Source organism: Lissotriton vulgaris, chromosome 6 (assembly GCF_964263255.1).
Source record: "Lissotriton vulgaris chromosome 6, aLisVul1.2, whole genome shotgun sequence".
In the NCBI taxonomy this organism is placed as follows: Eukaryota; Metazoa; Chordata; class Amphibia; order Caudata; family Salamandridae; genus Lissotriton; species Lissotriton vulgaris.
In genome coordinates this window covers 127,476,337-127,499,156 of record NC_141694.1, presented here as the reverse complement: position 1 = coordinate 127,499,156, position 22,820 = coordinate 127,476,337, and the positions used below count along the sequence as shown (strand labels likewise).

General features: G+C 47.3%; 1 protein-coding gene across 1 annotated transcript in view; it reads left to right on the top strand.

Annotated features, from left to right (window-relative positions):
- The window catches only part of TRMT61B (tRNA methyltransferase 61B), a 141,027-nt gene that overhangs the window by 35,420 nt on the left and 82,787 nt on the right, over positions 1–22,820 (top strand). Inside the window, exon 4 of the mRNA XM_086926141.1 lies at positions 7,360–7,451. Within this exon, the coding sequence (XP_086782267.1) occupies positions 7,360–7,451 (92 nt within the window). The remainder of the gene's footprint in view (positions 1–7,359; positions 7,452–22,820) is intronic.

The following is a 22,820-nucleotide window of genomic DNA, read 5'->3' as shown; positions in this document are numbered from 1 at the left end:
GCAAGAAAAAAAATTCTTATCCCTATCGGCCAATTGCAGCACTCTGGTCCACAAACACCTAGTGGACAACAAGAGAAAATATTCCCTTTTACAATGGAATTAGTTTTATTTTTTTTTCACAACAAATTTTATTGATTGATCAGGTAAAAGCACAAACACAGTTCTCCACGATCAGGAGGTTACTGCAAATTGTCAACACATATATATCATTGTAGCCCAATCAATAAAAGAAACATTTCGCCCTAACCCTCCCACAGCCACCCCGTAACCCCACTACCCACCCCTTATCCCTCCCTAGCCCTGTACACGCGATCATATCAAGCCTCCTGTAAGTGCTGTTGTGTATGCCAGGCGCCATGGGCCACTCTAGGCCTAGCGTCCATCCCCCAAATCCAGATCGTCGTCCGGTTCTGCTGGGGGATCCGGAGTCAAACCTCTGTAATCTGCCCACCGTTTCCAGATTTTGTAATGTTTCCGGGGGCAACCTCTGGCCTCGAACACTAGGCGCTCCAACCCCATAAAATAATCCAGTCCAGCTTTCCATGTGCTCGGGGGGGGGGGGCTCGCTCATTCTTCCACGCTTGTGGCAAGTCCCGCTTGGCCACCACTAGGCCCAACAGCAAAAGGTGACACTTGTAGATATTCCCACCTACACCCCCTAACACATGAAGGAGGCCCAGACGATGCGTGCGGGGGAGATCCCAGCCCAGCACTTCCGACAAACAACTCCAAACACCATTCCAGAACCTAGTCAAGCCAGCACATGACCACACTGTATGTATCAGGGAACCAATCTCAGCGCCACACCGCAGGCACTCCGGGGACCCAATCAGGCTCGCTTTCCACAGTCGCTCCCGTGTATAGTAGGCCCTGTGCAGATATTTGAATTGGATAAGTCGGAGTCGTACCGCAATGGCAGTCCCACGCGGGGACTTCAGGGCCTCCCTCCAGTCCTCTTCATCTAGGGGCCCTACGTCCTTTTCCCAGGCGTCCTTCAGCGGAAGCAGGGAGGAGGAACAATGAGTGACTAGCGTCTGATAGATGCGGGACACCTTTTTATCCCCAAGATCACCCATGAAAATCTTCGCTTCCACGGGGCTGACCTCCGGCAGTGACTCCAACCCAAGTAGGCTAGGCGCCAGTGCATGTCAAAATTGGTGATATCTGAAGAATTGAGTTTTAGACATGTGGAACTCATCCCGTAGTTCCTGGAACGACTTAAGAGTCACACCGGACATAACGTCTCCAAGCGAGGAAATCCCTATAGAGTCCCACCCGCCAAACCCCGTCAACGAGGCCAGCGCGGGGAGTTGTCCATTATGCCACAATGGGGTCTCCGCCATCAACCTTCCCCACCAACTCAAGCGGCGCAGCGATTGTCTCCAAACTGCAAAAAACACTTGTGTGGCTGACGGCAGCCGCCTCCTGATCCCGGCCGAGTACAAGATGGTATGTAGCGTGTTATTCCCCATCAGCGAGTGCTTCAGAGCATATGCCGGGTCACCTCCATCCCCATACCACCATTCATTTAAGACCAACAGATGGGAGGCTTGGTAATATGAGAGGATGTCTGATGTAGCTAGGACACCACATTATGTAGATATAAAGCATGTACGGAGCGCTACTCTAGCGGCACCCCCAGCCCACAAGAAGCGGCCCAGGACGGAATTGACCTGCCGGAACCATTGGGGTGTGATTGGGTGCGGATGGTTCTGCAATTGATAGAGGAGGCGCGGAAGGGCGACCATTTTAAAAATCGCCGATCTGCCATAGATGGTAAGGGGCATTCGAGACCAGGTTTTAACGTCCGTTTGGACCCCCTCCCACACAGGCATCACGTTACGCTCCCATGAGATCGTCGCCGACTCGGACTAGAACACTCCAAGATACAATATGCCCCCGGACGCCACTCGCAAGGCTGACGCCCACGGGCCCGTGCCCGCCCCGTCACCCAGCACCCACAGGGTGGACTTGCGCAGGTTAAGGTAGAGGCCCGATACTTCACCAAAGATACGCATTATCTCCAACACTCGGGGCCCGACCTATTTAAATCAGTGAGGAAAAAGAGGACGTCATCCGCATAGAGGGCGATTCTATCAGTAATGCCCCCATCCCATACAAAACCACGTAACTGTGCATCAATGCGTACCCAAGAAGCGAGGGGCTCCATAACCAACGCAAATAAATATGGGGACAGCGGGCAACCCTGGCGGGTCCCCCGGCCGATGTTAAACCTCTCCGAGATCGCTCCGGAGACACGCACGGACCCCGTGATGTCCGTATATAGAAGTTTGATATAGGAGATAAACACCGGGCCCAAGTTAACATGAGGCAGGAGCGCGAACAAATCGGTCCAACTCACCGAGTCGAAAGCCCTGTCTATATCCGCCAAGAGCAGGGCCGCCCGCTCTCCTGTGGCCCTCATAGCATCTATGGCCGTCTGCGCCCGGCGAATATTGTGACGCGTCTCTCTGCGTGGCGTAAAGCCCGCCTAATCCGGGTGGACTAGATCGGCTATATATGGGAGGAGACGGATCGCCAACGCCTTAGCCAACAGTTTAGCCTCAAAATTAAGCAACGATATAGGGCGATACGAATCGTGACGGTCAGGGGGCCTACCCAGTTTCTGAAAAACCACCACCTCCGCATGGCGCCAGTCAGCTGGCAGCCTACCTAATTCTCGTGCCGCCTCGAGCGGCCCTGTAATGGGACCCCAATTGGAGATGGAATTTCTTATAAAATTCACACGGGAAGCCGCTCGGCCCAGGTGCCTTCCCTGTGTTGAGCTGTCCCAGTGCATCACCCAGTTCCTCCGCCGTGAGGGGAAGGTCCAATGCCGCTTGCGTCTCAGTGGAGACTGCCCTCGGGGGCAGGTCAGCGATGAATTTGTCAATTGCCTCAGCTGAAAGGCAATCCTGCGGAGCATACTGCTCCGCATAGTAGCTGGCAAAGCTAGCTGCTAGTGCCGCCGGGTCCGTAACGGTGACACCGTTACCATCCGTAAGACCAGGCAGGGCAAGTGGCTGCAGGGTATGCTGGCAGAGCCTGTGGAGCATAGTATAGGACTTGTCCCCCCATTGATAAACCCTACTCCGCGTGGCCAACCACACCTGTCGAGCCTCGTCCAGTAACACCGATGCATAGGACTGCTGTGCCTGCAGAAGCAGCCGCACCGCCACAGCGTCCCCCTCCCCCTGACACTGTTGCTCCAGAGCTTCCACCCGAGCCGCCGCCGCCACTATGACTTCATGACGCCTGCGACGGGCCGCCGCACACCACACAATATCAATACCCCTAAGAGTAGGTTTCATGGCCTCCCAAACGACCGTCAAATCTGTACCTTCCACCAGATTTTCTCGCCAGTAGTCAGCAATTGCCCTACGCATATGTTGTACATAGTCAGTTTGCTGAAGGTGCCATGAAGACATCCTCCACCGGAATGGCTGTCTCGCCCTCTGTAGGTCAACCCCCGCGGCCACCGGGGAGTGATCAGACAGCCCCCTAGGTAGGATAGCAGCCTCCCGCGCTCTATTTAGGAACCCACTAGGCACAAAAATATAGTCCAACCGGAAGAAGGACCCATGGACAGCAGAGACCTACGTATACTCACGGGCCCTGGCATGCATGTGTCGCCAAATATCCGCCCAGCCCAGCCCTTTCACCATTGCACGCAGCCGGGTAGGGGCGGCAGCAGCGAGTGTCTCCTGCAACCTCCGACGGTCCTCATGCACATCCATCACGTCATTCCAATCTCCCCCCAGCACTGCTAGGGAATCCGGGATTTCAGCCCATACGGCAAACAGACGCTCAGCCAGGGACCACTGCAAGGGGGGGGGGAGAAGCATAAACACTGCCAAACGCAATTGATTCCGTGCCTACCATCCCCTGAACAAACACATATCGGGCCCGGGGGTCTATCCACTGTCTCTCGTGTACGTAGGCCAGCCTCCGATGGATCAGAATGGCAACGCCCCTGGAGCCCCTGGAAAACCCCGCATGTAAGACTTGTTGGTAACCATACCTTTGCAGGCTAAGCACTTTCGTCCCCATCATGTGAGCCTCTTGTAACAACAAAACATCTGCCGCTTCTCTCTTGCCCCATCGCAATATCGCCCCCCTCTTGATTTTATCCAGCATCCCCCTAACATTCCAGCTCAGTATACGTATTGACTCCCTGGGGAGCCCCGGGGTGGATGCCTCAGCCATAATCCCACGGGACCCAACACAAGAACGCCCCGCACCAGGCCCAGGCGCACAGCACATCACAGAACAAGGCACCAAGAGTTGCGTGTACCTCCCCCCCCTCCCCCCCAACCAACCCAAACCCCTCCCTCCCCCGCCCCCAAAACAAACCCCTCAACTCCCCATCCTCTGTTCCCTTTCCCCCACCCCAATACCTCATAGAACACTGAAGTATCTGTCGCGGCATGGGCAACCTCGGGCCCAAAACAGAGCGCCAAAGGCCAACCATACCAATGGATCCCAACTACCCTCTGAACAGAAGAAACCCCCCCCCCCTCCAAAGTCAACTCCCACTCACGTAGGAGGCAAGTAGCCCCTAGAAAAAGAGCACCCCGAACCCCACCCAATGTCATTATGACAAACCAGCTGTGGCAATATACTCAGCGTGCAATCATCAGTACAGTAGAACACAGCTGTTCAGCTCCTCCCAGCTGGAGCCTATGGCATCAGTAGATAGACACAGGACCCTGCATACTTTCAACGGCCCTTTCCCGAATGATCACAGTCAGTAGGCGCAGCAGATTGAGTGCCACTGCGAGAATTAGAGCGTCTCCGAGATCTAGACCTCCTGTTCCTTTTGCCCCGGGCATTTAGGTCCCCCCGGTCCTGCGATGGATCCCTCGAGTGGCCCGGGTCCAAGCCTGGATGAGCATGCGGCCTGACTCTCACTGTTTCATCAGTCCATTTGAAAACGTCCTCCGGCGTATCAAAGAAGTGAGTTTGTGATTGGAATACCACCCGTAGGCGGGCTGGGTAGAGCAAGGAGTATTGAATCTTCAGTAACAAGTGTAACCACAGGGGGGTGAGAGGCGCACTCTTAATTTAAACTTACTGCTTGCTATATGTTCAATCTATTTTGACAAGGGTGCTACACTAAAAACATGTGTTGGCTCCACATGTATAAACCAAATCAGACCCGGAACAGGATTAACCTGCTCTAGTGTGCACTGTTCCTAATGAACTGACTGTTCACAAATTTCAAACATAAATCAATTTCAAATCATGCTCATTATAGTTATACCACAGCATCAGTTTGTTTTGTACTGTTATTTACTTTTTGTTTCAAAACATAATCATATGACTTTTACACATACACATTCTTAATCATTTAACATTCAAATACTGTTATCATTGTTTACAGTGATTATCCATATTATTTTTGTTCATACAGATTCACTCATTGAATTTTTGTACAATGATAATTTTGCTACTGAACCATGATTAGTTTCTGGCCCAATGCATTTCGGAACAGAGGTTCCTTCCTCAGGGGCTGTGTTCGCGATATTATAAAGCAAAGACTCCTTATAACTGTTGCCTCGAAGGATATTCAAGCCCAGATGTCTACCTTCCCTGCAATATGGTGTGTGCGACTCAGCTCGTAGTGAATGCCCCGCAGCAGCGCGAGTGGAAAGGCGTGTCATCAGATGCTGCACCTCTTTGCGTTTTGTAAACTGACACTTAGTATGGAATATGCGTATCGGCTCGTTATTCTTGCTCCGCATCAACGCAAATGGAAAGGCGAGTCATCACGTTCTAGTCTTCTTATACGTTTTGTGGACTAACGCTATTCTTCTCAACCTCATCCGTACCGTCCGGCATTGACGGGAAGACTCTCCGGAGAGCAAGTCACCGAAGAGCTCAATAACCATATAGAGGAACTAGGCCGAAGACAGAGTTTTGTTATAAAATTATGGAACCCCGAGGTGACTTGCAACATCCTTATCGTGTCCGCCAGAAGTACTTTATGGAAATGAAATGAAATACCAGCTTTTGCAAAGCGCAAACAATTACCCCTAAGGGTGTCAAGGCGCTGGGGGCCGTTGGAAAGTTTAAGCGAGCTATTGCCCAGAGTCCCATGGTGCTGGGCTAACCTGGCACCGGGGATCAAATCATGAGCTCTGGTGCCCTGGACGCTGCACCACACCTCTTCCACTCCACTTCCATCTCATATAATATGGTCACACCATTACCTTTTCCACAAACCACTTAAAACTTTGGGCGGAGCTCTTACATATGAAAGATCGAGCCTGTTTGCAAACATGGAGAATAAAAATAAAACCTTCTAATGCAAAATTAAAAACATCAAAACCTGTTAGTTATTTGTTGCAAGCAGATATTGGAGACTGTTCAAAAGAAGTCAGTTTTAAAAAAATGAAGCTGCACTAGCTTGTAATGTGTAGAAACATGCAGAAAGATTGTAGCTTTTCTCCAACTATCTAATAAGTGAGAAAATAAACATGTTCTCTCTGCTTGTCATTGTAAGTTAAAAAACAGAGCAGAAGACAGAAAAGCAACGTTCTGTTTTCGTTGCTTTAAACAGCTGTTTCATTCATGTTCTTTGAGCTCACCTGCCTTTCACCTTGACTGCTGGGTCGGCAGCAGGCATTGTGACATTAGAACTCAACAGTAATAAGTTATTAGTTGAGTTCTGACGTCTTTTCTTTATTATCGGCGACTGAGTATGTCACAAGTTGCCTATTACCAAGAAATTAGAAACTGGCATTTATACAGGGATTATAGAATCCCATGTCAAATATACACTTCTTGTTATACTGTATAGGCCCACGATTGTATGTTAAGACGCTCTACGGCACTCATTGCATATACCCATGAGCCTCTACTAATAATCCTCCGTGACCATGATATTTTTCCTAGAAACCTGTTGGTGAAGGCAGTGCTAGGACATTTGCCATGTTTGTACATAAGTGCGCCGGTCTACCAGGCCAATCAAAATGCTCACTATGTGTAATGCACAAAGACACCTGTGTATAAAATAGCCTTGAAGGATAAGAGCTCTTAAAAGAATTCGTACTTGCTCTTGAAACGTTATCTCAGCCTGGTTGCTATTGTGGGAAGGGTTTGATCGCTTAACAGTGCCAACTTGGGGGATGGGGTTTTATTTTAGTAGTTGATGTGTGTGTTTAACTAAGGGACCGATTATCTTGCTCCTTTCTGTGGGAGGAGCGGAGAATTGTAAAGAAGTAGACCAAAATTAGATGCTATGTATAGCAGTTTTAAATCGGGGAACAGCAGTTTCATTCAGAAAGTCTCCTGTAAAGCAAGCCATGTTTTTTGGGGATTCTTAGTACCTAACCAGTGTGTCCACTTTCACTGCAGGTATCACTGGATATGCTCCATCCTCAAAGTGCCCTTCCTCTGATCTTCCAACACCTTAAACCTGGTGGTGTTTGTGCTGCCTATGTAGCAAAGTAAGTATTAGAACATACTGCTTGTATTGATTAACAAATTGTTCTGATGTGAAGTCAGGGTGTACCTGTTAAGTGGCTGCAGGAACCTTGGCAGATAAACTGGAAATATTTCAGTCCAGAATTTTGAGAGTTCCACTTGTATAGCAGTTGCTAATACACTACCTAATATGCTGCCTATGTACATGCTATTAACAATAATTAAGCATCTATTCATGTTCTTTCACTTTGTACGGAATGGTGAGATGTACCTCAGAGCCATTCTTCTTCAGTGGTGCAATGGCACACCTACTCCCTGCCCAGTGCGCTGAATGACGTTCAATGGTCAGATCATCTTTAAAAGATTTAATGTTCTTGTAAGCACTAGCAGCCTCATAAGCTAGCATTTTACTGCAGTCCCGGTTTCTCAATTCATTCTCCATATTATGTCCCAGTGAAAGTGGCATGCTGTTTGCTTTGCTGTATGAATAATTAGAGAATCGATGAAGCTGTCTTTTTAGGTCTCGCCTGAGCCAGCGCGCATGCGTTGCTTTTAAACTCGAAACACACGCTTGTGCGTGTGCTCTTTTTTTAAAATCTCCCGCTATTGGCCTTTGCATGCGTCTTTCTAAGAAAGACCGCACGCAATTGACCCTAGGAGGGTGCATGTCCCGCCTTCAATCTCCCATGGCCTAGGGGGCTAGCATCAGCGCCATCTGTTTTCAATTATCACTCCCGCGTCTCGCTTTCGCGTTAATTGAAAACAGATGGAGCTCGTGCTGGCTCTGGTGCACCCCCTCGTAGCCAGGGCTCCTTTTGTATCTGCCACAGTTTCTACGTGTCAGCAGGCACCAACCTTTATCTTTACCTTGCAGGTGTTCCCTATTTCTCACTCCAGCAGGTCTCGCTCTCTGGCACAGCTGCATGAGGGAAGTGAAAAGATGGCAGCGAGGAGGGTCATTCAGATTATGCTGCTAGTACATTACTGTGCATTTTCTCTATTGCCAGCAATCTTTGCTGAAGAAACATCTGTCAGACTGGATAGACACTACTTCCATCTTTACTCTTTCATTACCTCCGCTGTCAAAGTCCATACTGCCTTCTATGGAAGGCAATCTGTCTTGACATACTCTCATCGCAGCCGACCTGCACTCTCTGCGAAGCGCAACGTGTCAACCAAAGACCGCTCAGTCCCTGAGGCCATGAAGGATGGGTCTCCATCCCCTTCGAGTTCCCCTCTCCCAACCGATTCTCATTCATTCCTGTCCGAGCAGGAGCTTCTGGACCAGTAGTCCTTGGAAGGGATATTTCTACATATTTCTACATCACAAGCCCTACTTTGATCATCTTCAGCCCCTTCTATCTGCATACTGTTGAACCCACCTTCCTTAAGTTCAGTGAAGTTCATTGCTTGTCCTAGGTGCACCCTTTCTTGAGGATTTCGCATTGCCACAGGGCATGTTTTATGGGCCGGTTCTGCTTCCCGAGTTGGTTTTCATGCTGTGTAGTGATTGTAACACTCTCCGTCGAGAGGGGGATTGAGTCCCTGTATAGGTCCAACCGCTGCCTGATCAAGTGAATAAAGTTACATGTTTTGTCGCAAGTCCATGTTTACCATGATCACAGGCGAAACTGATTGTGCTTTATTAATCGACTTAAGTCCTTTTATGGAAGAATAGTGGTTGTCCGTCTTGGGTCTGCTTGAAAGTGTCTTAGTGCAAAGGCGGTCTAACTCTTTGAATGAGTGGGGTGCCGCTCGCTGCAGAGGAGAGGTGCGAACTCGGCGTTTGTGGTAGTTTACGGGGCAGAGCAGAGCCCTTTGTGTTGAGGCGCACAGGAGGGGAGAGTTGCCTTGTCGAGCGGGACACTGGGACTGCAAGGACCAGCATTCCCTGTTGGCTCACAGCTGGTGCCTCTTCCCGGGATCACCACGCCCACCTGCCTGCAGCTTCAAAACTCCTCGGGGCCCCCGCTTTGCGGGAGCTGCTCGCTGCAGAGGAGAGGTGCGAACTCGGCATTTGTGGTAGTTAACTGGGCAGAGCAGAGCCCTTTGTGTTGAGGCGCACAGGAGAGGAGAGGAGAGGAGAGGAGAGGAGAGGAGAGTTGCCTTGACGAGCGGACACCGGGACTGCAAGGACCAGCATTCCCTGTTGGCTCACAGCTGGTGCCTCTTCCCGGGATCACCACGCCCACCTGCCGTACATCAACAGGCTCCACCCGCGGAACACGGGACGAGCCCGGGCCAAGGGCGGGCCCGTTTTAGCCCGTTCGAGACCGGACCGGGCCACACCTCTTGGCTTCTACAGTCATCTATCTGAGGGGGACACTATAAAAACTGTAAGTGAAGGCTTTTTTCTTGATTGGGGGTTCCTGAACTATAAGATGGCTGGTCGCGAACTCAGGAGTAAAACCATACCTGCTATTAGCAGCACAGCAGGAACTTTGGACAACTACATTACTAGAACTAGCACACTTATATCCAACGAAATTTCTAACCTGGAAAAACGCCTTTCTCAAGAACTGTTAAGTACTAAAAGATCGCCACTGGGTCATATCAGGAATGCCAAGTCCCCAGTCAAGGGTGTGGTTACAATTAGCAGCTGTATTGAAATGCTGGATAATGTGGTAAATGTGGGGGCTGGCGATGTGGGGGGAACTCCTTCGCAATGTAACAACAGTAATGATCAAAGCATTTTGGAACCCAACCCTGTACCTATTGTAACCACTGACTCTGTAAAGATAATGCAGGGAACACAGAATGATAGCAATCCAAGGGGACAGCGAGAGGGGGCCATACCTAAAAGGAAACGCACTGATCATAAATTAGGTGGCCTGCAAGATCGCTAAACAAGTTGCTGGCTTAGACCCCCCCGGAGATAGAACCCCCACTCACAATATGGTTGATTTGAATAGTGATAATTCTTTTACCCAAGAGGAAGATCCAACGTCCACTAAATTAAGCATGATATGTAAAACTTTGCTAGACCCCCTTGTAACCAGATTAGCCCAGATAGAGCTAAGGCTGTCTAGTATTGAGAAGGCCACTGCCCTGGTAGGAGATTGTATGGATCGGGTCAAAATGATGTTGAGGGAGGGAGCGAACGGTGCTAATGAAGCGCAGGGTGGGACCCACACTGTCACCACTAATACCCAGGGAAGTGTGGGAGACACAGTACAAATGTTAACTAGTAACACCACTACTATTCCCCTGAAACATCTAGAACAAGAGCCTACCAGGAATGAGACCGAGAGACTCTGCACCAGTCGTGCATTGTAAGGCTAGCACGGTTCCTCGACAGCACAATAAGTTGGTTATTAATTTACCTCCAGAATCAAGCCCCTTTGTTGTTGTATTAAAAGGGGTACCTGTGCTGGAGGACCCGGTGAGGGAATCTTTTCAATCATTGAAAAACAAGGTTACTAGTTGGTTGAATAGGAATAGGCCTCTTCCTCCCCAATGTTTTAGTGAGATTTTGATGGTACGAAGGGTACACTGGATAGGTAACACCACTAAAAGTATCAACGGGGATTGCGTTCTGGTGAACTTTCGAGAACCAAGAACAGTTATGCATATATGTTCTTGGCCCCATCAAGTCCTTGATACTACTATCCAGTCTTTCCCTCTGTCCTTTTTCTATCAGGCTGCCCTTCAGACTTTCAACTGGGAGCTAGAGGATGGCTGGACTAGGGTGGGCTCCAGGGGAGGGAAAATTGGGACTGGGTCAGGGAAGGCCAATTTTAATCACCTGTGACCCTGTTTGACCTGTAATTGCTTCAGCCACCTCAACATGGTTGATGGACTCCCCCCACATTTGTTCTGGGAAGGTGCCGAGTCATTGGCCCGTTCCAGGCTAAAAAGACTCAATGGGCCCGTTACAATGAATTCTGACGAGGATTGTTGTCCAACCAAGGTATCCACAGGGTTGGACGCAAGTATTATTATAGCGGCCCCAAATTCTATGGTCACTCCTCCTGGTACTCTAACTCTCCAGTCCACAGAGCTTGGAAGTTCATCTACTGGCGACGTGGTACAGGAGATTATGGAACCCACTATGGGAAAATACAATATGGGAGGGAAGAGTGCTTCTAATTCTGACAGCCACGGCACTCTAACAATCTTTTCATGGAATTTGGCTGGCCTTGGTAACAAGATCGATTGCCCAGAATGGGGAACATTTATAGACTGGAATGATGTGTGTCTTTTTCATGAAACCTGGACCAGAGAGGAAAAGACACGCACTGGATATACTGCCTATTCTGTACTAGCGAGATGGGGCGGGAGGGGACGCCCCTCGGGGGGCCTTGCAATATGGGTGGGTTCCCACCTAGGCTGCACAGCCAAGTCCCTGAATACATCATCAGATGATGTGCAATGTGTGGTCCTGGAATGGCCTAATGGCACTAAGCTTGCACTGGTAAACGTATACTCTAGACCGGTGAGTGTCACCACGGAGTCCAACACAGTGGAGGAACTCTCTTCATTTATAAGCTCCATACCCAGTGGCACCAAGTTTGTGATTGGGGGTGACCTAAATTGCAACTTCGAACCGCTGGTGGGGCTTGCAGATGGAGGTTTCCCCGAGGAGGATGCTTGCTGGGCTATACACACTCTGGAATCCTCGCCCACCAGGCCTTGGACGCCATTGGCGGACAAATCACGTCCTTCACATTTAAGCACTCTTTTAGGGCGTGTAATGGTAGGGTTATCTCAGATCGACCCCCTAAATGCTTTTTTAACAAGCAGGGTCATGAAGCCCGGTTGGATTACATATTCCTGGAAACTAGTTCATGGCCTACAATAAGAGACTTTTTTTTAATACCTCGGGTCGACAGCGATCACAACGCCCTAAGCCTAAAAATAACCATGCCCGGTGTTGTAAGGGAGACTCTGGACGCGAACGGCGCCCCTGACTCTAGAATGATTTTAACCAATGATAGGAGAATAATAAAGTGGACAAAAATAGCAGAAAGACCGGAGCGAATTTCGGAGCTTTATGCTCTTATCCTCCCTATCCCAGAGAAAATTAGTGTTGCTCTCAATAATCGATCCATCTATGACAATTCCCGTATGGTAGGAACCCTGCATGAACAGTTAATAAATACATTATCAGATGTATTTTACCCTCCTGCGGCTAAGCAGCCGCAAAAAGGTTCTAGTCCTAATTGATACAACTCTACTTGTAGAAGAGCTAAGACGGCACTTGTTACTTCCATTAAAAATAAGGCTAGCAAGTCAGTCCAGACCTTGAGAGCTAACTACAAGCGTGTAATGAAGTGTGCAAGAGAGGAATAGGACCATGATAGGTGGACTGGTTTATCTAATGCCCTCGCTACTAGAGACCTACGAAGATTCTGTCCATTGTAAAAATTGGCTCGGTAGAGCCATCTGCAGCTGTGGAGGCGAATATAGCCGAAGGTGTCTGGGAAGAACACTTTCGTACCCTCTACGCAGCAGGACCTGCCATCCCGCTGGGAGTTCTAGGGGAGATGTCGTTAGATCAGATATGTCCACCGGATATCATTGAATTCACGATAAAGGAGGTCAAACGCTATATCTAAACTGGCAATTGGGAAGGCCCCGGGGCTGGACAAGCTACCAGGTGACCTCTTTAAACATCAACCGGCAATTTGGGCCCCATACCTCCTAATTATATTCAACGCAGTCCTGAGCGAAACCCCAGTGTCTGGTACTTGGCTGGGGGCAGAGATTGTCCCTGTATTTAAAAAGGGTTCACCTCTGCTTCCAGCCAACTACAGGCCGGTCAGTTTGATCGACGTCTCACAAAAGATCTTCGGAAGAATAATACTGGACCGTCTCCAGGACTGGATGGAGGAAAACTCCATACTAAGCCCATATCAGGCAGGGTTTAGAAACCGATTATCTACCATGGACCAGATACTTCGATTGAACATGTTATTCTGGAAGTCGGTCAAGCCTGAAGGGGGCAGTCTTTATACTGTGTTCGTAGATTTACGAGCAGCTTTTGAACTGGTTCCAAGACAAAAGCTGTGGGTTGTGCTTGCCGATTTGGGTGTTCCTCATCACCTGTTGCACATTCTAAAACGCCTACACCTGGACAATTTTGCTCGGGTTAGGTGTGGAAGAAACGGCCACCTTTCCACAAAATTCCCCGTTGGCAGGGGGGTGAGACAGGGTTGCATGTTAGCACCCACCCTGTTTTACCTTTGTCAACTGGGTAATTTCCCACCTAAATGGGATAAATCATACGGATGCGCCCAAACTCTCTGGTAGCAAGGTGCCAGGGATAATGTTCGCTGACGACACCCTGCTGCTTTCAAAATCACCAATGGGAATCCAGAGGGTTTTGGATGGCTTTGTGGGATTTTGTGAGTATAGGGGGTTGGAAATCAACGCTATGAAAACCAAATTCATGATTTTCAATCCCCCTGCACGGACTAGACTCAACCCGCGCATTGGAACAACCAGGCTGGAAAGAGTTCACGTTTTTGAATACTTAGGGATAACTCTTAATGAAAACATGACATGGGCCCCCCATCAAATAAAGTCCCAACTCAGGCAATCCCAGCTCATAGGAGGCATCCTAAAACTCTCCAACAGCTCCGCAATAAAACCTATTCGACCTGTAGTGGAGATTTACACAACAAGAGTGAGAGGGGCTGTCACCTACGGGGGTGAGCTCTGGGGGCACGCCTGTCACCCGGCGATTGTTGTCACAGAAACCAAATTCTTTAGGCAACTGCTGACGCTCCCCAGTAGCTCCCTCTTGCTACCCGTTAGACTGGATATGGGTCTTAGACCGATTGATGAGGTTGTGGGCCTGAAGCCTTTAATGTTTTGGAGGAGATTATGGAGCACCCCGGAGCTCTCTGTTTATAGACAGGAATTACTAGAGATTCTAAATACTACTAATACGGGGAAAATTCCATGGCTAGCTTACATCAAAGATGAATTTATTAAGCTGGGCCTCTCACAAATGTGGTATAATCCTGAAACCGCTTGCCTGAGCACCTCACGAAAAAGTCTGTCTAAACTTTTTTTTATGAAAGCAGATTATTATCCTCGATATCTAGCACTCACAGTGGCAGTTTAACAGACTCTTTCTTAAAGGTGAAGGATTTTTACTATTTTGAAACTGTCCTAGATGTTATTTTTCCGGCTTTTACAAGGAAGCTGTATTTGCAGTGGAGGTACGGCACACTACCAACCAGAGCTTTCACATGCAATTGGTTTGCATCTGCTTTGAAAAATTGTCCTAATTGCAGTTGTGACATTGAGAGTGAAGTACATATTATGTTCTTTTGCCCCGCATATCGGAGAGCGAGAAGGTACTGGTTGGTGCCCTCATACAAAAACATGCGAATCACTCATTGTATGCAAGCCCTACCTACGCATACTGAAAACTGATTTGTCATCTGTAGTTGTTTTTGCCGTTGCTAAATATCTGGCGGCTGTGTGGCTGAAATGCAGGGGAGCGCTGAACACTATTTAAAATTGCTAATGCACACGCACTTTATAAAGTTACTTATTTACTTGTTTTTTGTAAAGGCCATAGACTGTTTGCTATTTTCTGCTCTATAGATCCTTGACAGCTGTAACTTATAATGTTTTCATGTTTTTAATGGAATGGCTAATGTTTTTTATGATTGTATGCTTGTATTTTATGGCATGTATTGCCGAAATAAAGAAATATGATGATGAATACAGTATCTAAACAAACCGAAATTGCCTGATTTGGCAGTGCGAAGGTCTCGGCGTACCTCTGTAGTACCCAACGTTCTCGGTTTACAGCAAGACTGCAAGTGTTAAATGACTGAAGGGGCAGGAAAAACTCTGGCAGAGAAAATATTTATATGAGAAATCTCATTAGGCTGAAATTCCAGATGGCTTCTGAAAACGTACTGTTTTCTTTTTATAGTGTTTTGTGTCTCACAGTAGCAGGTCAATTCAATGTTCTTTAACATGTCAGGTTGGACGTTTGAGGCATTTTGAGTTTATGCAGTTTGGGGGCATCTTCCCTCACTAGTGCACTCCACTGACCCTCCCGTTCTTCAGCTTAACTTCAGTTACTCCACCATGTTTGTGATTTTGGAGACTATGATGTACTGAGATCAGGCAGGCGACCTAACCCTTAAAAATGTCCACTACTTTGATATACATGTTAGAAGGCGCTTTGTGAATGTACCTGCTGTTCCTGTGCAGCTGTGTCCACCCAGTGAAACATGTAGTATGAAAGTAGCGCAGGGTCTGACCGTCTAATCTGCCTGCTAATACCATATACTGCATGATCTCTAATATCCGACTGCAACCGCCGTTTCTCTTGTGGGTAACCATTCTAGTAACTATTCCCCTTTGGAAAACTGCCACCACCTCTGTTTGGATTTGGCTCTGATAATACCCATAGTGCATGCCCGGGGCAGTCTTGCACTCTGAAGCCTTGCAGTAGCTGAATGCATCCGCTGTAGGAGTGTGAACTTGAACAGTTAATTTGTGAAAAATGCTATGTGGCTGGTTTAGTCCTTTCTTTGACAACCGGAAGGATGTGAGTAATATCTTCAGCACAGGAATTATTGAACTTGTCCAAAGCCTGTTAATGTTTGTGGGTGGAGTTGGAAGTTGACTAGACCAGACCACTGATGTTTGTCAGTGTTGTGGTTGAGTGAATAAGGTGGAAAGGCCAAGGTCTCATTTTGCAACTTGCGAATAAAGCCAACGTGATCAGTTGAGGATTTTAAATAGAAAGGGTGAGTACCAATATTAGAGGACATTGTACCTACATTTTGAGGATAAATGCTGACAGTTGTTACATAAACCCACCAAACCTCTAAACTGAATTAAAAAATAAAAAGCAAAGCCTTCCTTTGAGGAAACCTTCCTTTGAGGTGTTATTGCGGTGCACACTGAATCGTTTTTACTGGCGAAAGCCTGAAAAAGGTGTAGTGCAGACTTGGGCTGGGAGATCTCCCACCCATGTGTGCAAAAATATATGTACGGTGTTATATAATATTTAAGAACACAGTGCAGGTGTTCTGATATCGCTCTTGACTTGCCTTTTGCTTGCAGAAAAAACTGAGCGGCTTGTCAGGGCTACTGCCCAGTCCCCCTTAATAGCTCAGCAGGTTATCAAACACTTTGATTTCGTCATTCCTCACTTAGGAGGTTATTATTTAGCTGTGAGGACCCCCTCATTGTGGAAATAAACACCAGTCACCGCTACAGGTCAGGCTGGCACCCCTCGCCCCCTGGGCAATATTTAGAGCAGTTTAGAACATGTTTCTTTCAGGAGGACTTACTCAGTTTATTTTCTCGCTTGCAAGTGCTGTGTATCACTGGCTCAAGAGATCCTAACTATTCATATCCTACAACAGCTCAAACTAAATTCTCCCTGTGGCAGTTGAAGTTTCTGCAGGAAGTGTGGTAGGGCTGCAAAAGACTGCACTCTGGTGTTGTATGTGGCTGAAGTGCAGCTCCTGCAGGACGCAGAGTCGGCTCTGTCGGTGCTTGTTTCAGTTTTGTGGGGGGAGTGTCACCGGAGCCCTTGCTTGTGACGGCTGCCTCCTGCAGAGGTAACATATAAACTGCTAGTGATGCTGGGATAACCTAATTACATGCCACATAAATACACTCTACTCAATGCAACATAAATACACTCCACATAATACCACACAGTGCCACATAATTATATACAGCATAATGACATGTTACTCAATGCAACATACACTCCAAATACCACTCAGTGCCACATAATTACACGCCACATAATTGCACTGTACTCAATGCATCGTAAGTACGCTCCACATAAATGCACTCTATACCACATACCACCAATCAACATAAATGCAATCCACAACATGACACAATTTCACTAAGCATAATTTCACTCAACACCAGTTCCAGGCCACACAATTCAACTCCACACATTTCCAATACACACTGCATAATTACACACTAAACAACATATTTCAACTCCACAATCCACAACATATCTCAATCCACACCATATAGTGTCACCACTTGAGCACCAAACATTCACCACCACCATTTTGCATCAGCCCACCACCGAAGCATCGCGTCAGTCTGCCCTTGGAATCTGGCATCTATTGATTCTCCCCTAGTGTCCGTCCGCTGCTCATGTTCTAATTAAATTACTGTTTTCCAACCTCCACTCCCCGTTTATTACGTCCCACTCCCCCATAACAACGACATTTATAACAAACAAGCATGAGAACAGGCAGGAAGAAGTTGCCAGCAGTGCAAGTACAAACAAAGTAGAAGTATGTTAAAATCGTTTTATAATCAGGTTTTTCAGTTGTATATAATGTCGTCTTCGTTTGTATAAACGTAACAAAAATGCTTAACACTTTTTATTATAACTTTTCAACATAATGCATAGCAACCAGAATGCTCTACAAAATAGCCAAAAGTTCTGGCTAAACAAATAAGGTGCCAAAGGCGAGACCTATTGGCTTTGCCAATGCTTGTTTTCTTATGTGCCTTTCCCTGTGTTTGGGCATCAAGAGGAGATTAAATTACACTGTCCTCTAACTCAACCCTTTGTCTGGCTTCTTCTTTCCACAGGCATTCCTTGTTCATTTTCTACTGCTATCTGTTTGAGTGAATAATTCTTGTGGTAGCATTGGATAGCTTCAATGGAGTGGGTCTCTTAGGAAGGGTCTGTATTTTGTTTTTCTGCAGGCTTGATCCCTGGGGCTGCTTTTCGTGAATGTACTCCAGAATAACAAAAAAGTAAATGTATACGTCTCCCTTCTTACGTCGCGCATTCAAGACCTCTTGTATATACTTTAGTATTTACTTATATATTAGTACATACTTATATGTGTACATACTTTGTGGGCACTGGAGATCAGTTAGGTCGAGCATTCAAGACCTCTTGTATATACTTTAGTATATACTTGTATATTAGTGTATTTACTTATATGTGTATGTACTCTGTGGGCTCTGGAGATCAGCCCTAGGACTTGTCTGCTTCCGCTTAGGGACTTCTTTTTCTGTTCAACTGCCTCTATTTAAATGTCTTTATAGAAGAGGACCAGTAAAGGTCAATAAAATTCCAGAATTGCTTTCTGCTGAGGGACCTTCTTTTTAAAAAAAAATTCGGGCAACTGTCTCTAACTTTCTTCATAGAAAACGATCAGCAGAGGTCAGTAAAATACCTGAATCACTTAAGCTTCTTTAGATTCCAGTACATAAAATTGTCTTCCATGAGCGCCCATATACAATAATATTTTTTTCAAATCTTGTATTTTTAGTGATATGACCACCGAATGCCCTGATTTTATACTAAAAACAGAGCTTTGGACCATACCATTTCATGCTTAAAGGCAATATTTCTCTCCATGTGTTCCCATACCTGGGGTGTCATGCAGTTTGGTGCTTACTTTTCCTCCATGTTAAAGAACAGCAGATGTTTCAGCACCCAGGCTAATCTGCTGCATAGCTAAATACATATAAGGTCCCAAATACGAGACCGATTGCATTGCAAATGCTTGTTTATCCGATTCTTTGCTTTGTCTTCTCCAATCCTGCTCTGTATAAGACCGAGACCTAGTTGCCAACATTGGTCATTTAAAAAGAATTTAAGCCTGAAATACAATAATATGAACTTTGGCCCACAATTACAACATAACCAGTATAGATGGAGGTGTGAGCTAATGAAAAGAGGGACGTTTCTGATGGTACCTGGTATCGAAAACATGTCATCCAGTCCATAGAGCGGTGGGGACCCAGGCAAGAGAAGTTAAGTCAGTCTGGGCAGTTGCAAACATGGATGCAGGTAAAATGAGACAAACTGTGGGGCAACTCAACACGGGTTGGTGGCACCATGGCTCTGTCCCCATGGTCCATCTGCAAAGGGCTTGATGGTGTAAGGGCCATTGCTTTATTAGCTACAGATGAGGGCTCTACGGTAAAAAAGCTTAGACAAACTGGGGAATATTATTTGAATGAATGTTTAAAATTTATAATGCGCAAACAATAACCCACAGGTATCAAGGCGCCTAACAGAAAGAGGTCAAAAAAGATTATTGCTTTGCTACAGGTACGCTTGCGTGAAAAAGTGAGTTTTCAGAGCCCTTTTAAAAGCCTGAAGGGTAAATTTGGTTAAGAGAAACTATTGCAGCCCGCATTTTTTGTTGGTGTTGAAAATTATGGTGAAACCCCAGTATACCGTCCACCTTCTAGACTGTTCTGGTGTTGGATTGTAATAAGAAAACAAATACTAACCCTGGCAACGCTAATAGGTCCGGCTTTAAAGGATTGCTGTATGGTGATGCAAAGCTTTACGGGAAATAGCATGGGAATGGATATGTATGTGCGTGGAAGCAAGGAACTGTAGAATAATATTGGTGTTGGTCAAAAGGTCAGGTGACAGTTGCACTGTCAAGCTAGACCTACAAATCCATGTAGGGTAATGACTGCCCTCCTCCCGTCCGTGCTGCTGCCAGAAAAAAACATACATCATCTACTTATCTTTAACACTTTATTAGCATTCCAGTGTTGTGTGTTTGTGTCCCTGAAACTTCATGCTCAGGCAGCTGGATAAACTAACAACGTGATCACAACTGCGTGGGGGCAAGCACTTTCTTGCGGCAGCTCACAACGTTTGCACATTCAGAGCATGTGCTCCTAGCTCCCAGCTGGTGGGTGGAGCCAAAAGCCTTCTCTAGTGATGATCACGATAATTGTCTGGTGACAGCTTTGTTGTCAAGCCACTTGACCATTTTCTACAGTCACAACATCTTATTGTGCTTGTGATTTTTAATACAGCTAATTCAGGATATTAAGTAGACGAGGCATCTGTGCGGAAGCAAAAAATTGTAGAATAGAATTGGTGTAGGTTAAAAGATCGCAAAGGTCATGAGGAAAACCAACACAGGGATAGCAGACCCAACTCAAGGTCCCCAGAACCACTACCAAGCCAAGTATGTATTTATTTGGTGGGGTGTCACACCCCCTGGAAGCTACTCCTCCGAGCAATCTCTTACATGGACTTAAATTCAAGGGAGGAACTTCATCTGGGCTGCCCATTAGACTTTGATCTCTCCCCTCAAGTGCACATTTTCAGCATACGGGGGGTTGGGGTAGGAACCTCTGACCTTTTAACTGTACAGTTGGTCAGCATTATGACTGGATCAATGACGCCTGTAACGACCATGCACAGTGTCTTGAACTAGACCGCTTTGCTGGGAGAGCACCTCACAAATACTTATGCAGGAGTAAAAGCCCTTGCTTCCTACCAGACGTTCTGGAAACAGCACTCATTTTATGGTCAGGAGTGCATATTCCAGAGGTTCAGAAGCTGAACTAGTTTGATAAATGGGATGCTATTGGTATTTCCACTCTGGGAGGTATGTGGTATAGAACACGCATGTGCTCCTTTGAGGAACTAGTATCCAACAAGCTAGCCCTGGCCTGTAACCCACTTAAACAATATAAATAAAGAAAATTAACTTTCCAACAAGTCAACAATAGAAACCAACAGCAGCAGCAGCACACACCCACAGTGGTATCTTCTCCCCACGTGGGAAGTAAAAACAAAACACCAGAGGCCTCATCTTTGGCAGCCTTCTCTCCACCTACCAACACCATACATCTGTACATACTCCAGGACCCTGTGTAGCTGGATCTACTCCCCTGCAGCAAACACCCCGAGCCACAACACATAGTGTTTCTAGGAGAAGTAGCAGGCAATGGCTGTTCGGCTTCCGAATGTTCCAACATATCTCCCCACATTTCCAGGGCTCTCTCCACATTATCATCCATGCGCACCAGCTGCAACTGCTGCTCCTCCGCCACACTTCACTGACGCATATCCGCTAACCACTGGTGGGCATCAGGACCATGTCCAGTGAATAGTGAGGTGCCGCTTTTCAATACTAATCCCAACAGGGCGAACCTATGTTTTATCTTTCCCCCATGCTTGGGGGTCGGAAGTACACCCAATAGGCAGTGTTTGATCAAGGTCTCAAGCCGGACATGGGTGTCCCCCTGTAGCACCTGCAATATTGCGATATCTTCTAATAACTCTATAGCATACAGCACTCCCACATCATGTGCAAGAATGCTGCTGGCTCCACCCTGCTCTGGGACGCACAGCAGATCGTGTTGTGTTGCTGGAGTGTTTAATATGTGTGGTGCAGATAATGAAATTGGGTGAGTTTGAACCGTGCATTACTGGCCGCCTCCTGGACCGGAGCGCAGGCTCGTCACCATTCACCCTCCATGAGAGGTTCAGGCAGATTGCCTGCCCATCTGTCATGGACTCCTGTCATATCCTTCTTGCGTTCAGCCTTCAGAGCCTTCTATATGTGGGATTTTATGTCTTTGGAGGAACCCATGTGCATCAGCAGCATCGTCTGCAATTCCACTGGCTTCGTGGGGCTATCGATCCAGACTTTGCATTCAGTGCGAGACACCTTGACTTACTGTAGAAATTGGGCTGCTGCAGCTGGAAGAACTCCTGTGTCTCGTGGAATGGGAGGAAGGAGCTATTGAGGTACTGATCACCAGCTGTGGTGGAGCCCCCTTGTGCCACTGCATCAGATCCATAACGGATTGTATCTGTTGGAAGCATGGCAACCACTTAAGGGGCAGTGACTTGCCGTATGGAGCCCTACGCAGCACTTACATGACTGCCTGCTCCCAGACCTCTGCCACCTACCAAACAATAAGTGGGTAGCTTTCTGGAACCCTTGCAGCTCACATCAAGCACCCAGGGAGGTCCATTCTAGTGCCCCACTAATGATGCCTTTTACCTCTTCGGGCCTTCTGCGCACCACTGTGCCGTGTACTGTAATAACCTGGCAAAGTAGTACATCCGGAGATCCGGCAGACTCGATACCCCTAGCTCAGTGTCTAACTTCAGGACCTCCAGCTTCACCCTACTCCTATTACAGACCACACCAGGTATCCCAAGCTGTTCAGCTTATTAAAGGTGGATTTTGACATGTGACAGAGGGAGTTCTGCAGGACATAGTGGCAGTGTGGTAGCACAACACCATCCGACTCGGGGATACCCTGCCCATCACAGACAAATGACATGCCAGAAACCGGTCCCCGGTAGCTTGTCTCCTTTCTGGTGAAGAATTGGCTTGGTAGTTTAGTCTGCCCTGTTCCCATGATGCACTGGGCCAGGGACAGACTGATCTGATTTGCATATAGCCAGGTTCTGAGCTGGGATGGTGCAGTGAGATAAATAACGGTGATGGATCAAGCCCTGATCTTTGGACTGGGTAAGAGTGGTCTGCTTAATTCAGACACTCTGTTCATCACCACCCCCTTTTCTGAACCACCCCCTTTTCTGAATCATCACAGACAAAGGCAGGAGGTTCCAAAACAGATAGACGTCTCCAGATTCTCGAGTACCCTACCCATGTTAAGGCTATAATTGGCCT